At 44.7% G+C, this 23,762-nt stretch overlaps 1 protein-coding gene across 2 annotated transcripts in view; it reads left to right on the top strand.

The window, feature by feature from the left end:
- SRPX2 (sushi repeat containing protein X-linked 2) overlaps nt 1–23,556 on the top strand; it is a 36,429-nt gene extending 12,873 nt beyond the window's left edge. For both annotated transcript variants that reach the window (XM_075539215.1, XM_075539214.1), the window contains 8 exons: nt 11,645–11,836; nt 14,421–14,597; nt 14,868–14,994; nt 15,135–15,256; nt 16,482–16,661; nt 16,975–17,108; nt 21,667–21,788; nt 23,265–23,556. In XM_075539215.1, coding sequence (XP_075395330.1) covers nt 11,645–11,836; nt 14,421–14,597; nt 14,868–14,994; nt 15,135–15,256; nt 16,482–16,661; nt 16,975–17,108; nt 21,667–21,788; nt 23,265–23,445 — 1,235 coding nt within the window. In that variant the 3' untranslated portion in view covers nt 23,446–23,556. The remainder of the gene's footprint in view (nt 1–11,644; nt 11,837–14,420; nt 14,598–14,867; nt 14,995–15,134; nt 15,257–16,481; nt 16,662–16,974; nt 17,109–21,666; nt 21,789–23,264) is intronic.
- The last annotated feature ends 206 nt before the right edge of the window (nt 23,557–23,762 follow it).

Raw genomic sequence — 23,762 nt, forward strand, 5'->3', positions numbered from 1 at the left:
GCCAACCATGCGGATCGCAAATCAACACATAACCACTATACTACCACTTTTCCAAAGGATTATAAATAGTAAAATCCCAATCTTAAGGAGGGAATGGTATCATAGCATAAATTGAAGGCTATAGATGACATTCGTAGGAAACTCAAACTCCAATTAATTACGTGGATTAAGGCTCCAGTGAATCTCCTCCGACTAGTCAAGGAATGCGAATAGGCCTGTTATCAGACAGAGAGCATTGTAAAGTTGGTGACAGCAGACGTCCTTAGGCTAACATGTAATACCTTAACATTTCTCTCCCGTTTATTAGTTGTTATAGCTTTAACAAAACGTGGAGGGGAAATTCATCTAAATCAAGCCTCCAGTGATTCGCTTTTGATCATAGACCAGAGATGTGTGCAGGCTTGCGTTCCAGCAGAGCGCATTAGAAAGGGAATGACTGTAGATTGCAGTCAGGTTAAAATGTACTACCATATGATTTGATCTCCCTTTTGACCCCTTTTAAATTTGTTCTAGTTTTTCATATTTTCTGCTTTATTGATTGATTGAGGTTTCTCTTTGTTTCATTAATTTTTTCCTGTCTATGAAATGCAGGATCAGTAAATCTGTAGAGACAGGAACTGGATCAATGGTTGCTTTGGGGTGTGCAAGGGGAGGTTAGGGGAATTGCCGAGCTAATAACAAGGAGTACAAGAAAGAAGAAATGTCGGAAATTGATTGTGGTGATGATTTTTAACTCTTTCTAAGATGATGGAACTACTGAATTGTAGAATGTGTGGACTATGTGCCAACAAAACTTATAAAAAAGTGATGTAAAAAAAGAAAAAGAAAGAAATCTATAGTAATTTGGAGACGGTGTCTCTCGGTGGCAGTGGTGTGTTACTACATAGGCTTGAAATAAATACTAGGAGCTCCTGTCTGTCATTGCTCACAGCGGGATGGAATGGCAGCTCCAATCCAGACACTGATTTAGGGACTATCATTCCCAGGGCTATTTTACATATGCACTTTCATTTGATTCTCACAACAGCCCCGTGACGTGGATTGAGTATCGCCTATTTTCAAGATCAGGAAATGGAGGCTCTGCAAAGTTCAATTGTGGTCTCAAAATTCTCCCATATATCCAAACTAGATTCTTTCAGATATTTGTTTATTTCTTAGCCTCTTGGCACATCAAATCTGTATCAGGGCTTTCTGACTCCAGAGCCAAGCTCATTTGATGAACAATAGAACTTATCATTTAAAAAAAAAAGAATTAGCCATTAAAAAGCACAACATGCTGTCTAGTTTGGTACCATTTCACTAAGCTTAAGCTTTCTTTCGTGCCTCATCCTGCCTTGTAGCTTGGAGTCAGAAGCCTTTCTCCCACGCGGTCCTCTGAGCTGTTGCTTTCCTCAGGTTACCGAAGCCGAAGTCACAGCAAACCAGCATCGCCTCCCTCCGCCTGGGTTCTCGAAAGATGATCGCAGGAAGTCCCTTTCAGTTCTGCTGTTTGCAGTTCTTTTTCTTGATAAACCTTGAAATGACATAGGTAAATAGCTACAGGGAGCAGAGACCACAGGCCTGCGTTCAACTCCCAGCTCCCTCCCCTTCCAAATTATTGAAGCTGGCCAAAAAACCCCACAAAAAAAACCAAGATTGTGTGCCAGGCACTGGGCTATGTATCGTATAAGTGAAATTTCATTAAAAGAATTTGTGTGCTTGCATGTGTAGTGATATGGCAAGATCTCTAAGATACCTTGTTAATTTAAAAAAGAAAGCAACAGAGAGAACACGGGGCATAAAATACTATTCTATGTGTTTTTAAAACTGAGGGAAAGATAAAAACTCTATGCAAAAAGGAAGCTCTCGAGAGTCAGTCTTTGGGCATCGTGAGGAATGTGACCATGGGTACCAAGCAGTAACCTGTTTCCTGTGGACCCTTTGTAGCTATCCCTTTGTATACCCTTTCCACAAGGAGTCCTGATGGTGCTGTGGTTAAGAGCTTGCCTGCTCAGCAAAACGTTGGCGGTTCGAACCCCGCAGGCCCTCCTAAGGAATGTGGTAGGAGAAAGATGTGTTAGTCTGCTTCCATAAAGATTTACAGCCTTGAAAACCTTATGGGGCAGTCTGTGCGCTATAGCGTCACTGTGAGTTGAAATCAACCTAATGGGTGTTTGGACCTCCTTATATGACACAATTGTCTGCTAACCATACGTTCCCAGTTCAACCCCCTCGGGCAGCTACAGGGGAGGAAGACTGGCCATCTTCTCCCAGAAACGCTGTTGTTTTTAGGTCCTGTTGAGGCTGTTCTAATTCCTAGTGACCCTGTGGGCACCAGAGTGAGACACTGCCCAGTGTTGTGCCGTCCTCACAATCATTGCCATGTTTGCTTCCATTGCTGTAACTACTGTGTCACTCCACCTTGCGGACAGGCTGCTTTTTTCTCACTGACCCTCTATGTTACCAAGTACGATGGCATTCTCCAGGGTCTCCCCAAGAGCAGGTCCCACGTCACGAGTCTTGCCATCCTCACTTCTGTATTGGAGCTCAGATTCTAAAGCACACTGTTTGCAGAGGACTATGGTTTACAGTGAGAGCCCTCATTTTATTTTATGTATTTTATTTTATCTGTGGCTTGACATAAATTCGTCCTGCATTGAGTTCATTGTAACTGGCAAAAAGCTTTGCACACAGGCAGAGTGTGCTTGCAAGTCCATTATCACTCCCCTAGCCAGCCCAGAAGTAGCCCTTGTGGCAATGTGGGATGGCGGTTGAAATCCACTGGATGCTCTGCGCGAGAAAGATGAAGCTGTCCACTCCGTAAAGATGTCACAGTCTCAGAAACCCTCTGCCCGGAACCCACTGCCATGGAGTCAATTCTGACTCAGAGCGACCCTCTGTCCGGTTCTGGAGGCTGTAGATCTTTACAAGAGCAAATGGCCTCCACTTTCTTCCTCGAACAGGCGGGCGGGTTTGACTGCTGACCTTGAGGTTAGCAGGCCAATCCTTACCTGATGGCGCCACAGCCTGGAGTACGTATTGACTCCATGGCAGTGGGCTTGGTTTGATTTTTGGAGCCAGCCCAGAAGAGTCCTAGTGGCACAATAGGTTCAGGTCAGCAGTTCAAACCCACTAACTGCTCTGCATGAAAAAAATGATGCTTTCTGCTCCCGTACAGATTTACAGCCTCAGATGCCCCATAGAGCAATTCTACTCTGCCCTACAGAGTCACAGAGCAATGGGTTTTGGTTTGGTTAGCACAAGAAGGCCATACTCACTCCTATGTATTTGCTTGGGGGTGCCCTTAATAGAAATTGGAGTACCAGGCTGCATGATAGTGAGGCCTGGCCCCACACCTAGACCGGGCGATTTGGGGCCCCCAGAGGCAATCCTGCACTCTTTCTCTAGGCTACGATAGTGTATATATCCCAATCATGATCCCTTTCCCACTTTCCTCGTCCTGCCTGGAACAGTGATGGATTGATCTGTCATCACTCATGATTTCCTTGCTTTCCATGTTCTATGATGGAATCCTTTGGCCCCCATTATGGCATAAGAACAATTGTGAGGACGGCCCCGGACCCGGGCTGTGTTCCACTCTGTTGTGCATAGGGATGCTATGAATCAGAGCCAACGCAATGGCATGAGACAACACGACGATGACATGGCCTCAGGCTGATGGGCTCCCTCATCCCTATGATCTGCCTTTGCATCTTTTCTGTGTTCTGTTCCAGAATTAATAAAGGGGTCGCTATAAAAAACATTTGAGTTTCAGGTTATTTTCCCTCATAGACCATTTCCAAAATACATTCCACGACAGATTTGTGTGTGCTTTTGGCAGTTTGTGGTGCATTCAAAATCCTTCACCATAATTCAAATGCTCCATTCTTCTCCCACTTCCACGGGCATAGGAGGCAGCTGCAAAGACCATGGCTTGGGGCTGGCGCTCCTTTGCCTTCAAAGTAACCCTTTTAAGAAGTCTTTTGCAGCAGATTTGCCCAATGCAATATGTCACTTGATACCTTCACTGGTGCTTCCATTAACGTTGATTGAGGATATCAGTAAAAGGAAATCCTTGACAGCTTCAGCCTTGCCACATTTTCTCATGGTGATGCTTATTGGTCCAGTTGTGAGCATTCTTATTTCCTTATGCGGAGTAAATCAACCAAGACTGGACGCTGTGGCCTTACATCTTCGTAACGAAGTGCTTCAAGTCTTATTTGCTTTCAGTAAGCAAGGTTGTGCCATCTACATAACACAGGTTGTTAACGAGTCTTCTTCCCAGTCTGCTGCCATGTCCTTTTTCTTATTGTCCCCTTTCTCAGATTCCTTGTTTAGCACACAAACTGTATAACTATGATCCAATGATGTAGGTCCTTCTGAGTCTGGATGTTCTGTTGAAAATGGTCCAACACAAGTGACCCTGCTGGTATTAGAGATACCTGTGTCAATAGCCTCTAGCACCACAACACGCACAACTCCCCACAGTGAAATAAACCGACACACCGTGGTGGCCCGCCACAATTACAGCAGTTCTCCTCTGTCACATGATGTCACTATGAATTAAAAATCAACGCAACAGCACCTAACACCACCACTGCCATATATTTTGTACCTAATTTGGAAGCATGTAGCTATCTTACTCTTTAAATGGTTAAATGTTTACTTCAAAATAGCAGGCTGACTTGCTGTGGAGGCAGGTCACATGGTTCAGAGAGACGGTAGGTGCCGGCCCCAGGCAAAGCTGGGGTTAAAATTCCAGCTCTGCTACTTAAGGATCTTGGCCGAGGTCCTGCCTCATCTGCAAAATGAGAATGAACACCTGCCTACCTCACAAGGCTCTGTGGAGAACAAGAGAAAATGATGATTGTGAAAATGAAAATATGTAGCACGATGAATGGCGTACCGTCCGATGGATATTCAGTGAAGACCTAACCTACTTCCCACCAGCTACTTTCCCCGGACAGCCTTTAGCCACAGTCTAAGAGGCAGTTTCCCATCAGCACTCTGTGGGCACAGTTGCTTGGACAGTTGTAAATTTTCTTAATGGCACGGTCATCTCTCCTGTATCACTTCATAGCATGCCCGCCAATAGCCTGAAAGGCATCTGTAACGTACCTCACTTCCTTCCACATACTGCACCTACCTTTTCCCGGTTCTACCACTTCAATGACCCTACAGGCCTAAGAAGGATGTGAGGTCATTCTGGAATTTCTTGCTCCTACGTGTTGCTGGAGGCCACCATTTCTCTTTCTAAAGGCGCCTAATCCTGGCATTTTAAATTATGGAATACATTAGTGTCGGCGCTGTCAGTCTCACTCGACTGTCTTTTCCAGAGGCTGCTTTCTTCCCTACTTAAAATTGGGATAAGGTTGGCCCGTTCACGATGTTTCCTCTATGCAGAATTCTTCTAAGCTGGAAAATTCCAACTGATGTATAATAACCGAGCATTCTTTTGCAGTCTCAGCATTTATGCTGGTCACCTTTCTGCTTGCCAGCTTGGCTTGCACTACCCATTGCAATCTGACATTTCTCTGTGTTGACAGAGTATGGAGGCGAGCTAGCACAGGAGTCACTGTGGGCATCTTGGCCTTCCAGAGACAGTGTTTGCGATGTGCGTTGGGCCCTTTGAATCAATAGGTCTGGAATGGTCTTCCAAAAGAGACTTTCTGCAATTTGGAGTTGACGTCTGCAGATGGCAGCCATGTGTCACTGCCACAGGCCCCAAACTAACTCTGGAAGCTGCTGTGTCATGGTCTCGCTGGAAAATAATTTTCTCACTGTCATCTGTCATCCTTCTCCTCAAGCAGCGCTCTGGCCTTTCTTTGATCCATTAGCTCCTAATGTGATTTATTTTTTTTTACAAATCCTACATTTTTGGCCCTTAGGATTTGGGGGACTCATCAGCTCATTTGGAGCTTTAGCTTTTTTGCCCTTAAGCTCACCGATCAGTGCCTGCCTTGTGAGAGTGCATGGCCATCTGTGAGCAAGTGGATTTCCTCTTGTGCAGGTGAGGAGGGGTTGTTTGTGGAAAAATGAAATGAAAAGATAATGGAATTTTCACATGCACTCTTTGACTTTCCTTCGTAGGTGTCCCTTGAAGGTCTAAAGCCAGTGAAGAGCTGTTTATTTGTGTAGCCAAAGTACATCTTCAGGATGCCCTTATGATCTAGCCATCCTCAAACATTTTGTCTTTCTTGCTGAGCAGATGTCAAACTTTCCATCTTCATAAATCTTCATTATATCACATCCCCTTCCTCTCTCACATCTTTATATTAATCTTCAAATATAGTTTCAATTTGCAGACAATAAGATTCACTCTTTTGTGTTGCTATACGGTTCTGTGCACTTTTGATATCTACAGAGGCAGTAATCCCACCAGAGTATCCAACAGAACAGTTACAACCACATCAGAAACTTGGTGGGCCAAAAGGGAGCTGATGTCAAGGAGTTCAAGAAGGAAAACACGGTTTTTAAAACCGATTGTGGCAGAAATGGTACAGTATCGCTTTATGTGATTGAACAATGGAATGATATGATATCTGTATTAGCTCCCAATAAAATGGTTTTGAAAAAGCAAACAAAACTCTCCCATTTGAGGCTACTCTTATCTCTGTCCCTGACTTCCAGCAACTACTGATGCCTTTTACAGACGGTTATATAAAGGAACGCTACAGTCGGTACCCTTTGAAGTTCACAGATTGTATGTGAGCTTTGTCCCTGGTGTCATGGTATAGGGGAGTGACGTTGCTAGGCATACCCATGCCTTTCTAACTCCCACCAGATGACTGGTGTTATTGTTGTCAGGTGCCCTTCAGTGGACTCTGACCTAAAATGAGCCTACATCCAGCAGAGCAAACACTGCCCACTCCTGTGCCATCCTCACAATTGTTCCTATGTTGGAGCCCCTTGTTGACACCTCTGTGTCAATCCATCTGGCCAAGGGTCTTCCTCTTTTTTTGCTGCCCTTCTACTTTACCAAGCATGTTGTCCTTCTCCAGGGACTGGTCTCTCCTGACAACATATCCAAAGTATGTAAGATGAAGTCTTGCCATCTTTGCCTCATGGGAGCATGCTGGCTGCACCTCTTCCAAGATAGCTTTGTTTGTTCTTTTGGCAGTCCGTGGTTTTTCCAATATTCTTTGCCAGCACCACAATTCAAACCTATTGACTCTTTTTTCAGTCTTCCATATTCAATGTGCAACTTTCACATGCATATAAAGCAATTGAACGTACCATGGCATAGGTCATGCACAAATTGGCGTTCCACCCATTCCTGGAATCTTGTTTTTGGCTAATCCCTTCAGTTCAGCTTGGACTTCCTCCCTCAGTACCAGTGGTTCTTAGGTACCTCTTGAAATGTTGGAACGTTGACTAAATCTTTTTGGGACAGTGACTGTATTCTTTCCAGCTCTTTGGATGCTTCCTGTATCATTCAATAGTTTTTCCATAGCGTTTTTCAGTATTGCAACCTGAGGCTTGATTTTTTTTTCTTAAGTTCTTATAGCTTAACATATGCTGAGCATGTCCTTCCTGTTTTGGTTTTCTAAATCTAGGTCTCTGCACATTTAATTACAGTATTATACTTTGGCTTCTTGAGCCACCCTTTGAAATGTTCTGTTCAGCCCTTTGAGTTCCTTTATTTCATTTGCCTAAGCTACTCTAGGATTAACAGCAAGTTTCAGAGGCTCTTCTGACATTTACTTTGACCTTTGCTTTCTTCCCGCCTTTTTAATTGCTCTTTTGCTTTCTTCGTGTGTGATATCTTTTATTAGTTTCCAGTGTGGCTAGTCTCTTCTTGACGTGTTCTCAGATTTCCGGCGGGATAGACTCAACGTTGCAGTTTGACTCTCAAGGCCTTGTTTTCATTTTCTTCAGCTTCAACTTAACTTTCAGATGAGCAATGGCTGGTCTGTTCCCCAACTGGACCCGGGCCTCGTTTAGGCTTCTGATATTCAGCTGCTTTTTCATCACTTCCCACAGCTGTAGTCAATTTGAATTCTGTATATTCCATCAGGAGAAATCCATGTTTGTGTTGTAGAAAAAAAAGTATTTTCTTGAAGAACTCACTGTTCTTGCAAGATTCTATCATGTGATCTCTAGCTTTGTTTCTATAACCAAGGTCATATAGGTCAACTACTATTCCTTCCTTTGTTTCTAACTTTTGCATTCCAGTCGCCAGTAATTTTCAGTGCATCTTGATTGTATACTTGATCAATTGAAGATGTTGGTAGAGTTTTCCCATTTCTTTACCCCTAGTTTAGTGGTTGGTGTACAAATTTGAATAATGGTTGAATTGACTGATTTCCTTAGATGCAGATAGTTACGAGGGGGCACCCCCCTAAAAAACAGACAAAAGGTCCACTAGGGAGAGCTTTTGTAGTTAACGCATTTTTCTCACTAGGCAATCATCGAGCAGCTCGCTCTGAGTTAGCGTGCCCAGTGACATTGCCTGGGAAGATTCTCTCTGATCACAGTGAATTTTTTGGTGAAAACACTTTCACTCGAACCTTGTTTTTTATGACGGCTGATTTAAGAGGACAGTGTGCAGCTGTGAACTTGCGTTTCCTGCTCGGGAACAGGACTTCAGAAACGTTTATAATGTTGAACACAGCTGGCAAGGACGTCACTATGGGAAAATCTCAAGGGTACGAGTGGTTTTCTCATTTCAAAAAAGGTGAAATGTTGACTGATGACAAACTTCGTTTGGACATCCATCAGCTTCCCAAATGGATGAAAACGTCCACTAGCGGTGCATTTGGAGTTCATTCCACCAATTCAGACTGTTCATCAAACTTTCTATTTAGAGGTTCTGAAAAAACATAAGCAACGGTGTGCACAAAAGAGACCTGATTTGTGGAAGACGAGGTCTGGTTTTGCCACCACGACAATGCACCTGCTCACGCAGCCATCTCAGTGTGCTAGCTTTTGGCAAAACACAGCATGCCTCTCTTGCTTGCCCCATGCACCTTACTCACCCGACCTTGCTCTGTGTGACTTCTTTTTGTTTCCACGAATGAAGAGAAATGAAAGGACAGCAATTTGATGATGTAGAAGAGGTGAAGGAAAAAAACGAGGGAGGATCTGTCAGCCATTGAACAGATGAGTTTGAAAAATGTTTTCAAGAATGGAATCACAGATTTGACAAATATATTAAGTGTAATGGAGAGTACTTTGAAGGTGATAAGGTTGTTTTGTAAAAAAAAATTAAAGACACAGCTTGGAAAAAATCAGGGTTATTTTTGTGGGGGGGCGGTACCCCCTCGCATTACCCCATCACAGACAGCATTGTGCATCAAGATAGACCTCACAATGTCCACTTTGATAATGAATGGAATGTCATTCCTCTTGAATCTGTCATGCCTGGCATAGTAAACCATATACTTTTCTGATTCAATATTATCAATACCAGTCCATTTAAGTTTACTAATGCCTAGGATAATGATCTTTATGTGTTGCATTTCATTTTTAACGATTTCCAACTTTCCTAGATTCATACTTCACACATTCCAATTTCCAATCACTCATAGATATGTGCATCTTGTTCTTCTCATTTTGAGTCATGCACCATCAACAAATCAAGGTCCTGAAGGCTTTGCTCAGGCAGGCTTTCCTCCATTCACATCATTATTGTTGACTCTTTTTTGAGAAGGCATCTCTGGGTCAGTGGTATATTGAGTGCTTTCTGACCTGAGGATCTCATCTTCTGCCACTATATCTGACAATATTCTGCTGATATTCATGAACTTTTCCGTGTCTGACAATGTATCGATTCAATCCATAAGGTTTTTGGTGGCTAATTCCTCTGAAGTGGACAGCCTAATCCTTCTTTGGAGTCTTCTTAGTCTGGAAGCTCCACTGAAAACTGTTCACTTTGGGTGACCCTGCTGGCATTTGAAAATACCACTGACATAGCTTCCAGCATCACAGCAACACACATGCTACCACATTGCAACAAACTAATAGTGTAATATAACAAATAGTACGTGTGAAACACTAATATAGAGGATTGATCAGTTCTGCCATTTGGCTGGGTATATAAGTGAGCCATCTCATAAATGGAACAGGAGAGAGAATCCTGTGCCCATCACGTTAAAAGAGCCACCAGCAGAGCATGTGGCCACTGTCTGAAGTGGTAGAAGGAATAGAGGCACCAGAGGCTGCAACATGGAGACCATGAGGCACAGCCGAAGAGCAGCACCGAGACTGTGAAACAGAACGGTGGGCTTCTCAACCCACAGAACAAAACAGAGGCCAACGTATTACATGACTGAAAGGCCAAGGATCAGATAGAGACATGCCTGCCAGCATGGTTGAGAAGCATTGTGGACAAAAGAACCAAATCATTAACATTCAGTAGCCTGTTAGCTTCCCTAGTAAGTCCCATAGCTGCGAGTGTTGTCTGAGAGTCTGTGTGGTCATTGCAATGAATTATGGAACCCAGCGGAGAAACAGTGCGCCATAGAAGGGATGGATTTTGTCAGAATTAGGTCAAGGATAGAGGGGGGAGGCATGTCTGACCTCTGCCTGTGGCAGTTGGCGTTGGGCTCCTGTGAAGGTGTATTTCCCCTGTCCTTTGTGTAGCCAGAGGAGGTCAGATGTGGCCACCATGCCATTTAGTCAAGCTTAGACCAGTACTTCATACCTTTCTATGGATAATCCAGTTTGTTTAACCATTCTACGAGAAAACATTTGCGTTGTTTCCAGCTTTTAGAAATTCTGACTAGAGCACCTTTAAAACATATGTGTATAGGTTTTTATGACCTGGGGCATTCGTTTCTCTCCCTAAAAGTGGGTGTGTAGAATCATATGGTAAAAGGATGTAAACCTTTAAAGAGTAAGACCGAATGACTATTTTGCATTCCCACCAGCAATGTGGTATGAGAGCTCCAAATCCTCGACATCTTCACGAGGACTTGATGTTACTAGCTGTTTTAATGTTTCTTTTAGAAGTACTAAAGTTATTTAATTGTTGTCTTAATTTGCAGTTCCCTAATGCCTGGTGATGCTAAATACTTTTTCATGTACTCACCGGCCATCACTCTCTTCAATAAAGTAAATGTTCATATCTTTTGTCCATGTTTTAATAGGACTGTTTGTAAACAATCAAAACTCAACACTTTTTGAGTATTGAGAGTTCTTTGTACATTCTAGATACTATTCCTTTGTCAGGTATGTGGATTGCAAATATTTTCTCCCAGTTTCTGACATTTCTCTTCATAACAATGTCTTTCACAGAGCAAAATTTTAAAATTTTTTGAGGTTCTGTTTATTGATATTTTTCCTTTTATGGGTTATATTTTTATGTCGCAACTAAGACCTCTTTGCCTAGTCCTACATCACAAAGATTTTACTTTCTCCCCTGTTTCATATTTATTTATGTTCATGATCCATTTTGAATGACTGTAATATGTGAGACCTAGGTCAAGATTTTCTCTTCCTCACCCCCACCCCCAGATGTCCAATTGCTAACGTGGCATGCATTGAAAAGGCTTATCTTGCTTATATTTAATTGCTGTGGTACATTTGTCCAAAATCAGGTGGGTGTACTTATGTGGATCTATTTCTAGTCTATTCTGTTCCATTGTTCTATGTGTCTATGCTTTTACTGATACCATACAGTTTTGATTACTATACCTCCAGCTTGTTTTCTTCTATTACACAGTTCCCCAGTGGTGTTACACATTAAATATGCAGGATGGAGAGGCCACATGCTACTCACCACGGGGAGGAAATTATCACAGCAGCCTGGGCACTCGTTGTGAACTTTCCTGTGACCGGGGTTTTCGATTGATTGGACGGAGGTCGGTGCAATGCCTTCCAAACCGCCGTTGGTCTGGCAATGCCTACTGCAGACGTAAGTTGTATTTGTGCATAAGCTGATGGAGATATGTGAGAGAAGCCAGCCAGTGGTTACCCTGAGATGTTCGTATGTCCTTCTCTCAGGTTCAAATTGGGCATTTTCCATGACCACCCAACAGGCGTTTCCTCATTCTAACATTCTAGCTTATTTTCTCTCTCCATGATCTCTGCCCAAATCATATGGGAATTGCCATCCAGAAAACCCAGGAGGCTTGTAGGCTTGTAGGGGGCTAAGGCTTGGGCCTAAGCCCCGACCCCCCTCTTCTGGTGGTCCCAAGAATGTATGGGCTTGGCCTCTCTCTTCCTTGGAGTAAACTGCTCTGTGCTTAGTCTACAAATTTAGGAAACCTTCACTTCCTTTTGGAAATGAAGAAGAGCAATCCTTGCAGGTAGAATGTGGGAATGCTAATACACACACCTTCTAAATCACGTCCCTGGTCAGCTACCAAATTCCTACCTCTTGTTCAAGTTCTGCAGTCTACTTACTCTCTTTCAGTGAGTAAACTTTGTCCACTTCTGTCCATTGCTGAAAACCAGTTGTAGGACACCTATGGGTGCACAGCCCTGTGTAGGTCACTTCAGCTTATTCAATTCCTAAATTTCCCCCAAGCTGCTTAAAGATTAATGGAACAGAGACATGATCATGCACATCTGAACACAATATAACTGGACAAAAATACTGACCTTCCGAGAGAAATGGGATTGGCCAGCAAAGACGCTGTGGGGAGGGAAATAGCTTGATAGCCAAAAAGAAATAAGCAACCACACCCCTCTAAGTAACTGTAATATATTTGTTTTAGGATTTAATTATGGCCATTGAATCGATTCTGACTCATAGCAGCCCTATGGGGCAGAGTGGAATTATTTCTGTGGGGTTCTGAGATAATAAATCTTCACAGGAGCTGAAAGCTTCATCACTCTCCCTGGGGAAGTTGGTGGGTTTCAATCTGTTCACTTCGTGGTTAGAAGCCCAAAGTCCTACCCACTACACCACCAAGGCTGCTTGTTTTAGAACTTAGACCTCATCATTCCCTGAATGAATTTGAATCAGTCTATAAAATTAAAATAATATAAGGATATAAATTTAACATGAACTTCAAACCACTGGAAAGAATGGAGAAGTACATCTTTGTAGGTAAAAGTACTCTGGTAGCCTAGATGGCCACATGTTGAACTGCTAACCACACGATTGGTGATTCGAACTCACCAGCTGCTCTGAGGAGGCAGATGAGGCTTTTCGGCTCTGCGTTCTAGGGTCACTAGCAGTTGAAATCAATTCAGTGGCAATAAGGGTTTTTTTGGGGGGGGGTTGTTTTGAAATAGAATGAATTAAGGATCCCTGGTGGTGTGGCAGGTTAAATATTGACGTGCTACCCAAAGATGTGGTAGCCTGCTTCTGTACAGGTTTATAGTCCTCGAAACCATATGTGGCAGTTCCACTCTGTCCTAAAGGGACATGATGAGTCAGATTTGACTTAATGGCTCTGGGTTAGCCAGATGAGTCAATTACTGCATTGGAGCAGTGAATCTAGTTCAGACGTTTCTTGTAGGAGACAAATGGATGAACATGTGGGATCTATCAGTCTCAACTGGTAAACAAATTATTCTACTCTCGGCCCTGATTTCAAGGAGGCTGTTGTTGCCATAGATCTTTACCTAAGGGAGATGGGAAGACTGAGGAGGCAGGAACCTCCAGTGGAGTTAGTCCAACAAGAAAAAATGAAAATAGCTAAGAGTCGTGATTCCAAGCTCCAACAATTGATCTTGTGCGGAGATAGAACTTGGACAACTTTTGGGGAATGGATGGCCTGCCTACGTCTCTAATTCATCAGGTGTCTCAAACAAGACTTTGGCAAATTCAGGCCCACAATCCATTCATGGTGGCAGTTTTGGGGGTTTGGCACACGTAGCGTCTAAGGCACACGGCTGACTCGTTGGTGAAAGACCATCAGCGCTTCCTCGAAGGCACGGGTCTGATTTGTCTTAAGTCAGCACAGAGGGTCAGCGTCCTTCCCCATGCAAGTGAGCCTCAGCTGAAGGAAGCGTACTGGTGGCAGCCTCAAAACTACACTCAAAAGGAGCTGTGAATTCTTTCCAGGAGAGCTACCCAAAGCAGTTGCTTGAAATCCTAGATGACTTCAGAGGTTTATGTATGGTATGCACTGTCTCTTTGTAATCTGCACAACCATCCTCTGAGATATCCACATTGTACACCTGAAAACACGGCAACTCCTATGAGGTCATTTGCTCAAAGCCACGGAGCGAGTAAGAGGTGGAGCTGGTACGCAAACCTAAGTCTCCTTCCAAAAGCCCTGAACTTAGACAAGTGATTTACTACCTTGAGACAAAAGAAAAAGAAGAGTGTTCCCCCCCATGAGCACCATTATACTTTATAATATGAAAATTAAAGAGCAGTTCAACAAAAGAATAGCAACTAGGCACAAATGTTTAAGGACAGTTTGGGTAGAGCTTCTGGGTCTGTGGCTGTCGCTGAGATGGTTCTCCCTGTGCTAGGTGCCCTGGCATCCCCTTTAGCTAGCCTCACAGGCCACTGAGCCTGCCACTTGGTTCTCCCTCAGAGGTGCGATGTCACACATTGCCATTCATCACGAGTGGAACCTACTCCTGCACAAACGGGGTGCTTCTCGACTCCCGCTGTGACTACAGCTGTTCCAGTGGGTACCACCTGGAAGGCGACCGCAGCCGTATCTGTATGGAAAATGGGCGATGGAGTGGAGGCGAGCCTGTATGTGTAGGTAAATACAAAGATTCCTGCTGATGCAAGGAATATGCAATTCTCACTATAAAGGGCAGTCTTGTTCTCTGTGGGGGATGGCACAGTGAGTATGTGCTTTACAAAGGGCTCACCTTGCCTGGAGCTAGGCTTCCTACCTCTCTCTTTGGTTACCTTTAACTGAGAATGCACTTTAGACCTACCCAGGAGCATGGGATTGCTTTCATGGGTCCCCTTTAGTAGCGAAGATAGGGGAGCCCATGAGTCAACACTTGATTTCTGACATTGGCAGACATAGACCCCCCCAAGATTCGTTGTCCCCACTCACGTGAGAAGATGGCAGAACCGGAAAAGTTGACTGCTCGAGTATACTGGGACCCACCATTGGTGAAAGACTCTGCTGATGGTACCATCACCAGGTGAGCCCGATTAATGCACGTTCCTATCTTCCTGGTCCCTGGGAGAAGCTGCACAGGATGAGGCCACGGGGATGCTGTGTCCCAGACCTTCATTCAAAGGGTCTCCTTCCTCAGGGACTCTTTCACCCTGTCTCCTGCAGGGTGACACTTCGGGGCCCTGAGCCTGGTTCTCATTTCCCAGAAGGAGAGCATGTGATTCGTTACACTGCCTATGACAGAGCCTATAACCGAGCCAGCTGCAAGTTCATTGTGAAAGTGCAAGGTCAGCATTCTTCCATTTCCACAGTCTTCATCATTCCTACTGTGTCAGAACTTTCCTGAAACCCATCAAGATCCTCGCCTTTCCAGGTCTGAAGGCCACACACATCATTTATGTTAACCGAGGGGGAAAAAAAGTCTACCAAATAGGCTCATCCAGAAAACCTCCCGTGCATATGCATGCACACATTTCAGAAAACTTGAATCCCCAGCAAGACTCACCGAGTCTCCCAAATCCAGACGGACGTCACAAAGATCCTCTGTATCCCTTTTATTTCTTGACCTCCTAATAAATCCAATCACACTTCGTTCTTTGGATTTCACTTCTGCTGACATGGGTGTGGTTGGTTGCCTGAATCTTCTTTGTTTTGTGCTATCTTGGGGCATTAGGGGTTATTTTACTTACCTCATTATTAAAAGAATTCATGTTCATTGCAGGGAAATAGGCAAAGAAAAAAATTTTTTCCCTGCCACCCAGAAGCAATTTTGTTAATCTTTGAATATCTATCTTCCTACTAGTGTTTTCCTATGCATGATTTTAAAAACTTATTAAGATTGTACAGCCTATTCTAGCTTAGAGCATCTACTTTTCACGTGCCTTCCAACAATCGTCAATTTCCCATGTTCTCTTACAGTTCTTCAGAAATACTCTTAAGGCCAACAAAATATTCTACTCTAAGGATTTAGCAGTCCTGGTGGCACTGTGAGATAAGCATTTGGCTGCTAATGGCAAGGTCTGAAGTTCAAACCCACCAGTGGTTCCAAGGGGGAAAGATAAGGCTGTCTGTTCCCATAAACCTAGCTTTGGAATCGACTGGATGGTGGTGGGTTTGTGGTATTGTTTAAGGCTATCTCAGAAGTTGCTGAACTCTTCTTCCACTATTGGACATTTAGGTTGCTTCTGCTTTAATTCTGCTATTGTAAGCAATTCTGCAAGGTTGTCATTTTTATGTACAAGTCCTTACATCTGGAAATAGATGAGAATATTTTTTTAAGATTTATAAAATCTTTGGACAACATTATGTATACTCCAGGCTTTATAAACCCCTTTGTCTGAAAGATTTAACTCTTTAAGAAAGGACAATTCTAGTTCAACCCCTAGCCACTGGACAGAGAGGGGATCACCCACCATTGGCCTCCCGTTCTAGAAAGTCCAATATGGGCACCCTCTTAGCCTTTCCTTCCTAAGAGAAACATCACAGCCACTAAGTTCAACTTCTCCCTAACAGTGAGGCGCTGCCCAACTCTGAAACCACCACAGCACGGCTACCTAAGTTGCAGTTCAGCAGGAGACAACTATGGTGCCACCTGTGAATATTATTGTGACGGCGGCTACGAGCGCCAAGGAACACCCTCCCGAGTTTGCCAGTCCAGTCGCCAGTGGTCAGGATCACCGCCCACCTGCACTCGTGAGTCAAGCCTGGAAATGGGGAGAATGGGCCTATTGACTGGGGTACTTTGGAGACAACCCCCCCCCCCCATGGCACTGGGGTCCTGTAGCAATGTGTATGATGTGGGACAGGGGAATTGCGAAGTGCGTTTATTTAAAAGACTCCCATAGAAGAAGAGGTTTGAGAATATCCAGGTATTCTTTCAGGATTTCGCCCAAGGCATGGGAGAAAGAATCAACTCGCAAGTCTGGTTCCTATCAAAATGTGAAGTTACTCATGCTGGGGTGAAGGAGAAGGTCATGGCTTTACTGACCGTCTGCTTCTATCGCAGCTATGAAGATTAACGTTCATGTTAATTCAGCTGCTGCCCTTCTGGATCAGTTCTTTGAGAAACGGCGGCTCCTCATCATCTCCGCTCCAGATCCCTCCAACCGATATTATAAAATGCAGATCTCTATGCTACAGGTGAGACCCATTCCCTTCATGAAGGCTTAGCAATTATATGCCCCCTAGCCCTGCCCCGCTTGTTGCCCCTATCTTTTCCACATGTTTCTCTCTGCAGCACAAACTCCACTTGCTCAACGGCAACAACAGTGTTGTGGATTGCTTTTGATCAATTCAATGAGGGCAAATTCAGCACACTTTAAAGACTGCCATGTTTTTACTGAAAAGGCCACGAGGGCATAAAAATAGTGAATGTGAATTACAGGGGATTGGGTGAAAGATGGGAAAGGCATGTGGCCAAGTAGTCTGGTAAGGCTTGAAAGATGGATGTGATCAAAGGTGCATGATGAGAATGAACTATGTTCATGTTCTCAAGAACAACAATTGTACTCAAAAATATGTTGTGTGCTATATAAGTATCAGGGAGTCCAGCTGCCACTGTCAGCTAAGTGTTGGCTTGCTAACCACAAGGTCGGTAGTTCAAATCCACGAGTGGCTCTGAAGGAGGAAAATGAGGCTGTCTACCCCCATAAAGATGTACAAAAACCCTACATATGGTGTACTATATAGGTATCAGGTATTGATCCATGTGCTTTGTGTTTATTAATTGATGTGATCCTTATACCAACCCTTATGAGGCAGGTACTCTGAGCCTCATTTTATAGGTGAGGAACCTGAGGCATGGAGAGCTTAAGTGATTGTGATTTGCCCAAGGTTCAGCTAGTAGAGGCAAAGCCAAGATCTACCTGGGGCTCTTTGGCTCCGGGATGAGAAGAGAAGGAAAGGGAAAGGGAACGAGCATGCTGTGGTGTCTTAAAGTTGAATGAAGGAATTCTCTGAGAGGTTTTAACATCATACGACAGAGCCAAGAGGTCCTTGTGAGGCAAAGGCTAATCTCATGGCTGCTGACTGAAAGGTCAGTAGTTCTAACCCACCAGCAACATCACAGCAGAAAAGATGTGGTGATCTGCTCCTGAAAGACTGCTGTGGTTGTTAGGTGTTGTCGAGTCCGTGTCAACTCACAGCAACCTTCTTTGCAACAGAACAAACACTGTGGTCTTGTGACGTCCTCCTGAAGGTTACAGCCTGGGAACCACTATGGGGTAGCTCTCCTCTATCTATCTAGAGTTGCTATCAATCGGATTTTACTCCACAGAACAAGAAATAGCAACCAGATACCCCCAAGCCACGTGTGTCAGAGAGGTAGGGCAACGTAGATATTTCCATTTTGACTTAAAAACAAAACAAACACAAGGAAGCTTTGGAGACAAGGAAGCTGAGGAGAATCCGTTTTCTGACTTTGACAAAGTTAAGAGAACTAGCTCTGGGAGCTAAGGGGCTGGGTATCCAGATGTGATTAATTGAATTGTGTCTCTCAAACGTATGTTGACTTGACTCCGACCCGATTCTCGGTGATTTGACAGGTATGTAATGATATTATTTGGCAATGATGTAATGATGTCATCATCCCATGATGTTATCAGCTAATCAGATGTAAAGGATTGGGGTAAGATGAGACACCCTTACTCAGGTCACAGTACCAGGAATTCTCCTGGAATGTAACCTACATCTTCCAAGAGATAAAAGGAGAGAGAAGCAAGCCAAGAAAGATGTTCCGTATATACTCAAGTATAAGTCTATCTGAATATCAGCCGAGACACCTAATTTTACCACAATAACTGCTTTAAAAATGTGCTGAAAAACTCAGCTTATGCACAAGTATATATGGTACTTATTATTTATTACAAGGAAAGAGGAAACCGGAGTAACATGTCCTTTGGACCCAGGGTACCTGCACTGAGAACCTCTTAGACCCAGGAGGGGATTGGTGCCAAAGACATATGTAGCTCTCCAAGGAATGCCATGTCCATGTTGAAAGGAGACAAGGACCTTCCTCCAGAGTCGCAGAAAAAAGAAGCCTTTCCCTAGAGCCGGTACCCTGAATTTGGACTTCCAGCCTCCTAACCTATGAAAGAATACATTTTTGTCATACCCATCCGCTTATATTATTTCTCGCTACAGCAACAATAGATAATGAAGACAGATTTGGGTCCCGAGTGTGGGAGCAGCTCTAACTAACAGGTTCTTTAAAATGCGGAAGTGGGTACTGAGCAGATGCGGGAAAGGTTTGCAGGCGTCTAATAATGAAAGCCCAGCTGGTCCTGGAGAGACTTTCGGTGGAGTTAGGGATGTGAAGGGGATCTGAGTGAGAGCTCAGAAGGGAATGGCAGAGTTCCAACACTGGAGACAGTGTAGACGTCAGAACGATGAGGACGAGAAAGAAGAGAGGAAAACAAAGAAAAGCATGTTCTAAAATTGATTGTGGTAACGATTAGATAACTCTTCTTGATATGCCTGAACCATTGAATTGGATGATATGTGAATTATGTCCCAATATGACTTGTTTTTTTTTCATCAAGGGGCAGAGAAGCAGGAATAGCAAAGAGAGGTCAATGTGAGATGACCCAGAAGCTGCCCCACAAAGTGAGCGAGCTGGGTAGCTTTGGTCAAGGCATATTGGCCGAGGAGGATATCTCTGGGCATTAATGGTATTACCAAAGAGCTCTGTAACAGTTGTTTGAGCAGGACAGAGGCTACACAGGCCCAAGTGTCCCGAGGGACAAAGAGGTCAAGGAAGCAGAGTTGAAGAGAAAAGATGCATGGGAAACAGAACAGCCTCAGAGCCTCGGTCTCAAAGGAGGGATCTAGATCTAAGAGTTATGGGGCCTCCACGGGTGGGCCCACTGCCTCTTGGGTTTCAAAGCATCAGATCTACGCCAACTCAGTTCTGGAGTATGGAGATGCCATTCACAAATGCCAGGGGATTGAGGCAGGAGCTGCTGCCCAACTCTGAGGGGGTAGGGCTGCCATTCCCAAGGAGCAGAACCACAGGGACTGCTACTGTACCTTAATAGTAGCAGTGAGATAACTATGACGCCAGGTAACAAAAGAAGTTAAAGGAATTTCTAAAGGTTTAATCTTAGAAACTGTTATGGATTGAATTATACGCCCCATAAAATATGTATTGGAATCCTCGCCCTATACCTTTGGATATAATCCTGTTTGGAAATAAAGTTTTCTTTATTATGTCATAAAGCCATATCAGTGTAGGCTGTATCCTAGGTGTAATCACTTCAGAGTTATAAAAAGTGCAGATTGGACACCGAGACATGCACCTACTAGCCAAGGAGCCAATAAAAACCCAGGCTACTCACTAGGAAGGAATTGATTAGTTCATAACCTTCCTTTTGAATTTCAGCCTCCCGACATGTGAGAACATACATTTTGTTTCTTTAAAGCTGCTGTCATGCAGTACATGTGTTACACAGCCTTAGGAAACTAGGATGGAAGTGGCCAGGTGAAGATTCAGGGCCCCATGAAGGAAGTGGTAGATGAGTTGGGGGATCCACACCTAAGAGGACCCAGTTCCTCCATGGATCCACAAAAGACAGGCAAAGTCAACAGCTCCACTTGAACAGGATACAAGAACGAGAAAATCAACCAGCTAGGGAGGAGAGGGACTCCAGAGATCAGGACGAGAGGAAGAGCCAAAGTATTAATCAGGGGTGCTGTAGCAGAGCTTGTTCAATGTGTCTTTAATCGCTGCTCAAGGCTAATAGGTGATACTGAAAGACAAGGCAAGATAGAGAGTAGTCAGGGCAGGGGAGAGGTGTGCGCTACAATGCCGGAAAGGTAGCAAAAGGTAATGAAAAGAGTACTTTCACAGTATTTTGGAGAAAGCCTGGAGATTGAGAAAAGGCTTTGGTGATGCAGCCTAATGGTCAGGAGCACTACTGTGGTAGGCAGTCTGACCTCAGTTGGAATCGTGGCTCAGCATCCTACGGTCATGCAAACCTGAGCAAGTCATTTTTCTCATCTAGAGATTTAGGATAATACCACCTACTCTGTGAGGGGTGTTGTGAGGATTAAATAGTTACAAAGCACTAGGTATGTGTAAGTCAATAATTAATCCACTCATTGCTGTGGAGTCGATTCTGACTCTAAAAAAACCCTGTAGGACAATATCGTTTCCACAGAAACAGACAGCCACAGTTTCCTCCTGTGGAGCAGCTGGTGGGTTTAAACCGCTGACATTTAGGGAAGCAACAGAGCGCTTAACCAATGGACCCCCCTCTGCAACACAATGGCTATTCTAATATTATTTCAGAATAGGCAATTCATAAGCAAACTATGTCATTTTAAACCTTTACTAAAGCAACGACAGATTATGCCTCTGCGATTTATCAATTACAGTTCTTTTTTCTGCTCCACGTGGTATAGCTGTTTTGTATCCTTCAGTAGCAAGAAGCATTAAGTATAAGCATTGATGGGGCAAGTACTTCAGGAACAACAGAGGGAAATGATTTCAGAGCGCGCGCGCGCGTGTGTGTGTGTGTGTGTGTGTGTGTGTGTGTGTGTGTGTGGTTTCAGGAAGAATCCGTCAAGTAGCCTTAGGCTTGAACTCTGATGAAATGTTCTGTGTGTGTGTGTGTGTGTGTGTGTGTGTGTGTGTTTGGTTTCAGGAAGAATCCGTCAAGTAGCCTTAGGCTTGAACTCTGATGAAATGTTCTCCTCCCAGCAATCTACCTGTGGGCTGGACCTGCGTCACGTGAGCATCATCGAGCTGGTGGGGCAGCCACCTCAGGAGGTGGGGCGGATCCGGGAGCAGCAGCTGTCAGCCGATATCATCCAGGAACTCAGGTCCAGGCTGGGAAACTGCAGGGAAGGGCTGGGCAGAAACCCTAGGCAGGACACTGACAAAAGGGGATTGTGGGAGAACCAACAGTCATACTCTTTTATTGTCTTGGATGCTGTCTTATCTTGAATGCGTACAGATGCCTTCGGTAAGACCAAAAAATGGCTCTCAACTGTAGTAGGACCTCAGAATCAAACAATGGGTATGAAATATAGCCCAGACCACTGGGCCCCTCCCAACCACCCTCAAGAACATGCACCTCACATGCACTGCCAGCAAGTTTGTGCTCATAGTGACCTTCTAGGGCAGGGTAGAACGGCCTCCTTTGAGTTTCCAAGACTGTAATTGTTTATGGGAGTAGAGAGCCCTTTCTTTCTCTCATGAAGCATCTGGTGGTTTCAAACTCCTGAACTTTTGGATCACACCCCAGTGCATAACTGCTATACCACCAGGGCTCCTTAAAGGCACCTCAGGGGACCCAAAGCATTGGCAAAACTGAGGCACACGTGGATTCAGACATGACTCGGACAAGCCTCTGCCTCTTTGCCTCCACTTCCTTCCTTGACCTTCAGTCTTCAAAGGAGTCAAAGGAGCCTTATAGAAACAAAACAAAAAAACCCCTCACCGCCATCGAGTTAATGCCGACTCGCGACGACCCTATAGGACAGGGTAGAGCAGCCCCTATGGGGGTTTCTGAGACTGTAACTCTGTACAGGAGTAGAAAGGCCTGTCTCCCCTCCCCTCCCCTCCCACCCCCACCCCCGGAGTGACTAGAGGTTTGGGACTACTGACCTTGCAGTGAGCAGCCCAACGCATAAGCACCACACCACCAGGGCTCCTAAGTGAATCTTTAGGCCCTGACAAAAGTGAACTGCATTCATCAACCCCTTGGGGGAGAGACCATAGTTCTCATTATCTACCCATTATCACCTTTCCCATGCCTCCACATATACTCGGGGCCAATAAAACCATACCTGCCTCTAGGGCTTCATCTCAGCGAATACCGAAAGATTTGGTCCCAATTTAAGGGAAAGGAGAACAGTTGATACCGATCAAGCTCAGAGCTGCCAAGTATCACCTGACAGTTTATCACTAACCTAATTCTAGAGAATACTAGTCGCTTCCTAGTTGGTGTCATCTGCGGCCCCTCCCCTTGGAGCTACTCTGCGCAGCCTGCATAGCTGTACATGGCAGTCCTGCCTAAGAGGACTTTCTAAGGAAGTGCAGCCTGGTAGCGACAACGCTATGCTCACTGTGGTGACAGAGGCAGCTTAGCAGAGCTAGACACGCAGAGGCAGCAAGACTTGAGGCGTGAGCAGATGCTAACAAAGGGACTTGAACTGGGTCATAGAGGGACGGGGACAAGGAACCGCCTATGGTGGGAGGGGGGATGCATCCAACAGTGGCATTTTTGATTGAAGGGGCAGAGGGTAGTACGTCGAACCTGGTCTCATACTCCGCCGTGCTGCTCCTCTCTCCAGGCAATTTCAGCACCTCACCCGCTCCTCCTTCAACATGGTCTTGATTGACAAGCAGGGTATAGACCGGGAACGTTACATGGAACCTGTCACTCCGGAGGAAATATTCACCTTCATTGACGACTACTTATTGAGCAACCAGGAGCTGGCTCAGCGCCGGGAGCAAAGGGACATGTGCGAGTGAACCTGAGCCCGGGATAAGACATCAAGGGAAAGACACCTCAGTTGGTGGAAATGGGGGCCTAATAAAAAGGAGAAATGGTTTCCTACCCTTGTAGGACTCTGAAGAGGGTAAGACTTTCTAACTCCAGGTCATTTCTAAACACTGTCTTAGGACTGTGTGAGAATGCCCCTCAAGCAAAGCTCCACTTCAGGTAGCACGGGCAGAAGAGAAGCTACCCGAGGCCCTGGGCTAAGGGTCCAAGGTCTTCCCTTCCCAACCGGGCCTCCTGCCCTCCCCTGCTTGTCAAAGGCTGGTAGAGAAATCAAGGTTTAGGGTCA

Source organism: Tenrec ecaudatus, chromosome X, assembly GCF_050624435.1.
Source record: "Tenrec ecaudatus isolate mTenEca1 chromosome X, mTenEca1.hap1, whole genome shotgun sequence".
In the NCBI taxonomy this organism is placed as follows: domain Eukaryota; kingdom Metazoa; phylum Chordata; class Mammalia; order Afrosoricida; family Tenrecidae; genus Tenrec; species Tenrec ecaudatus.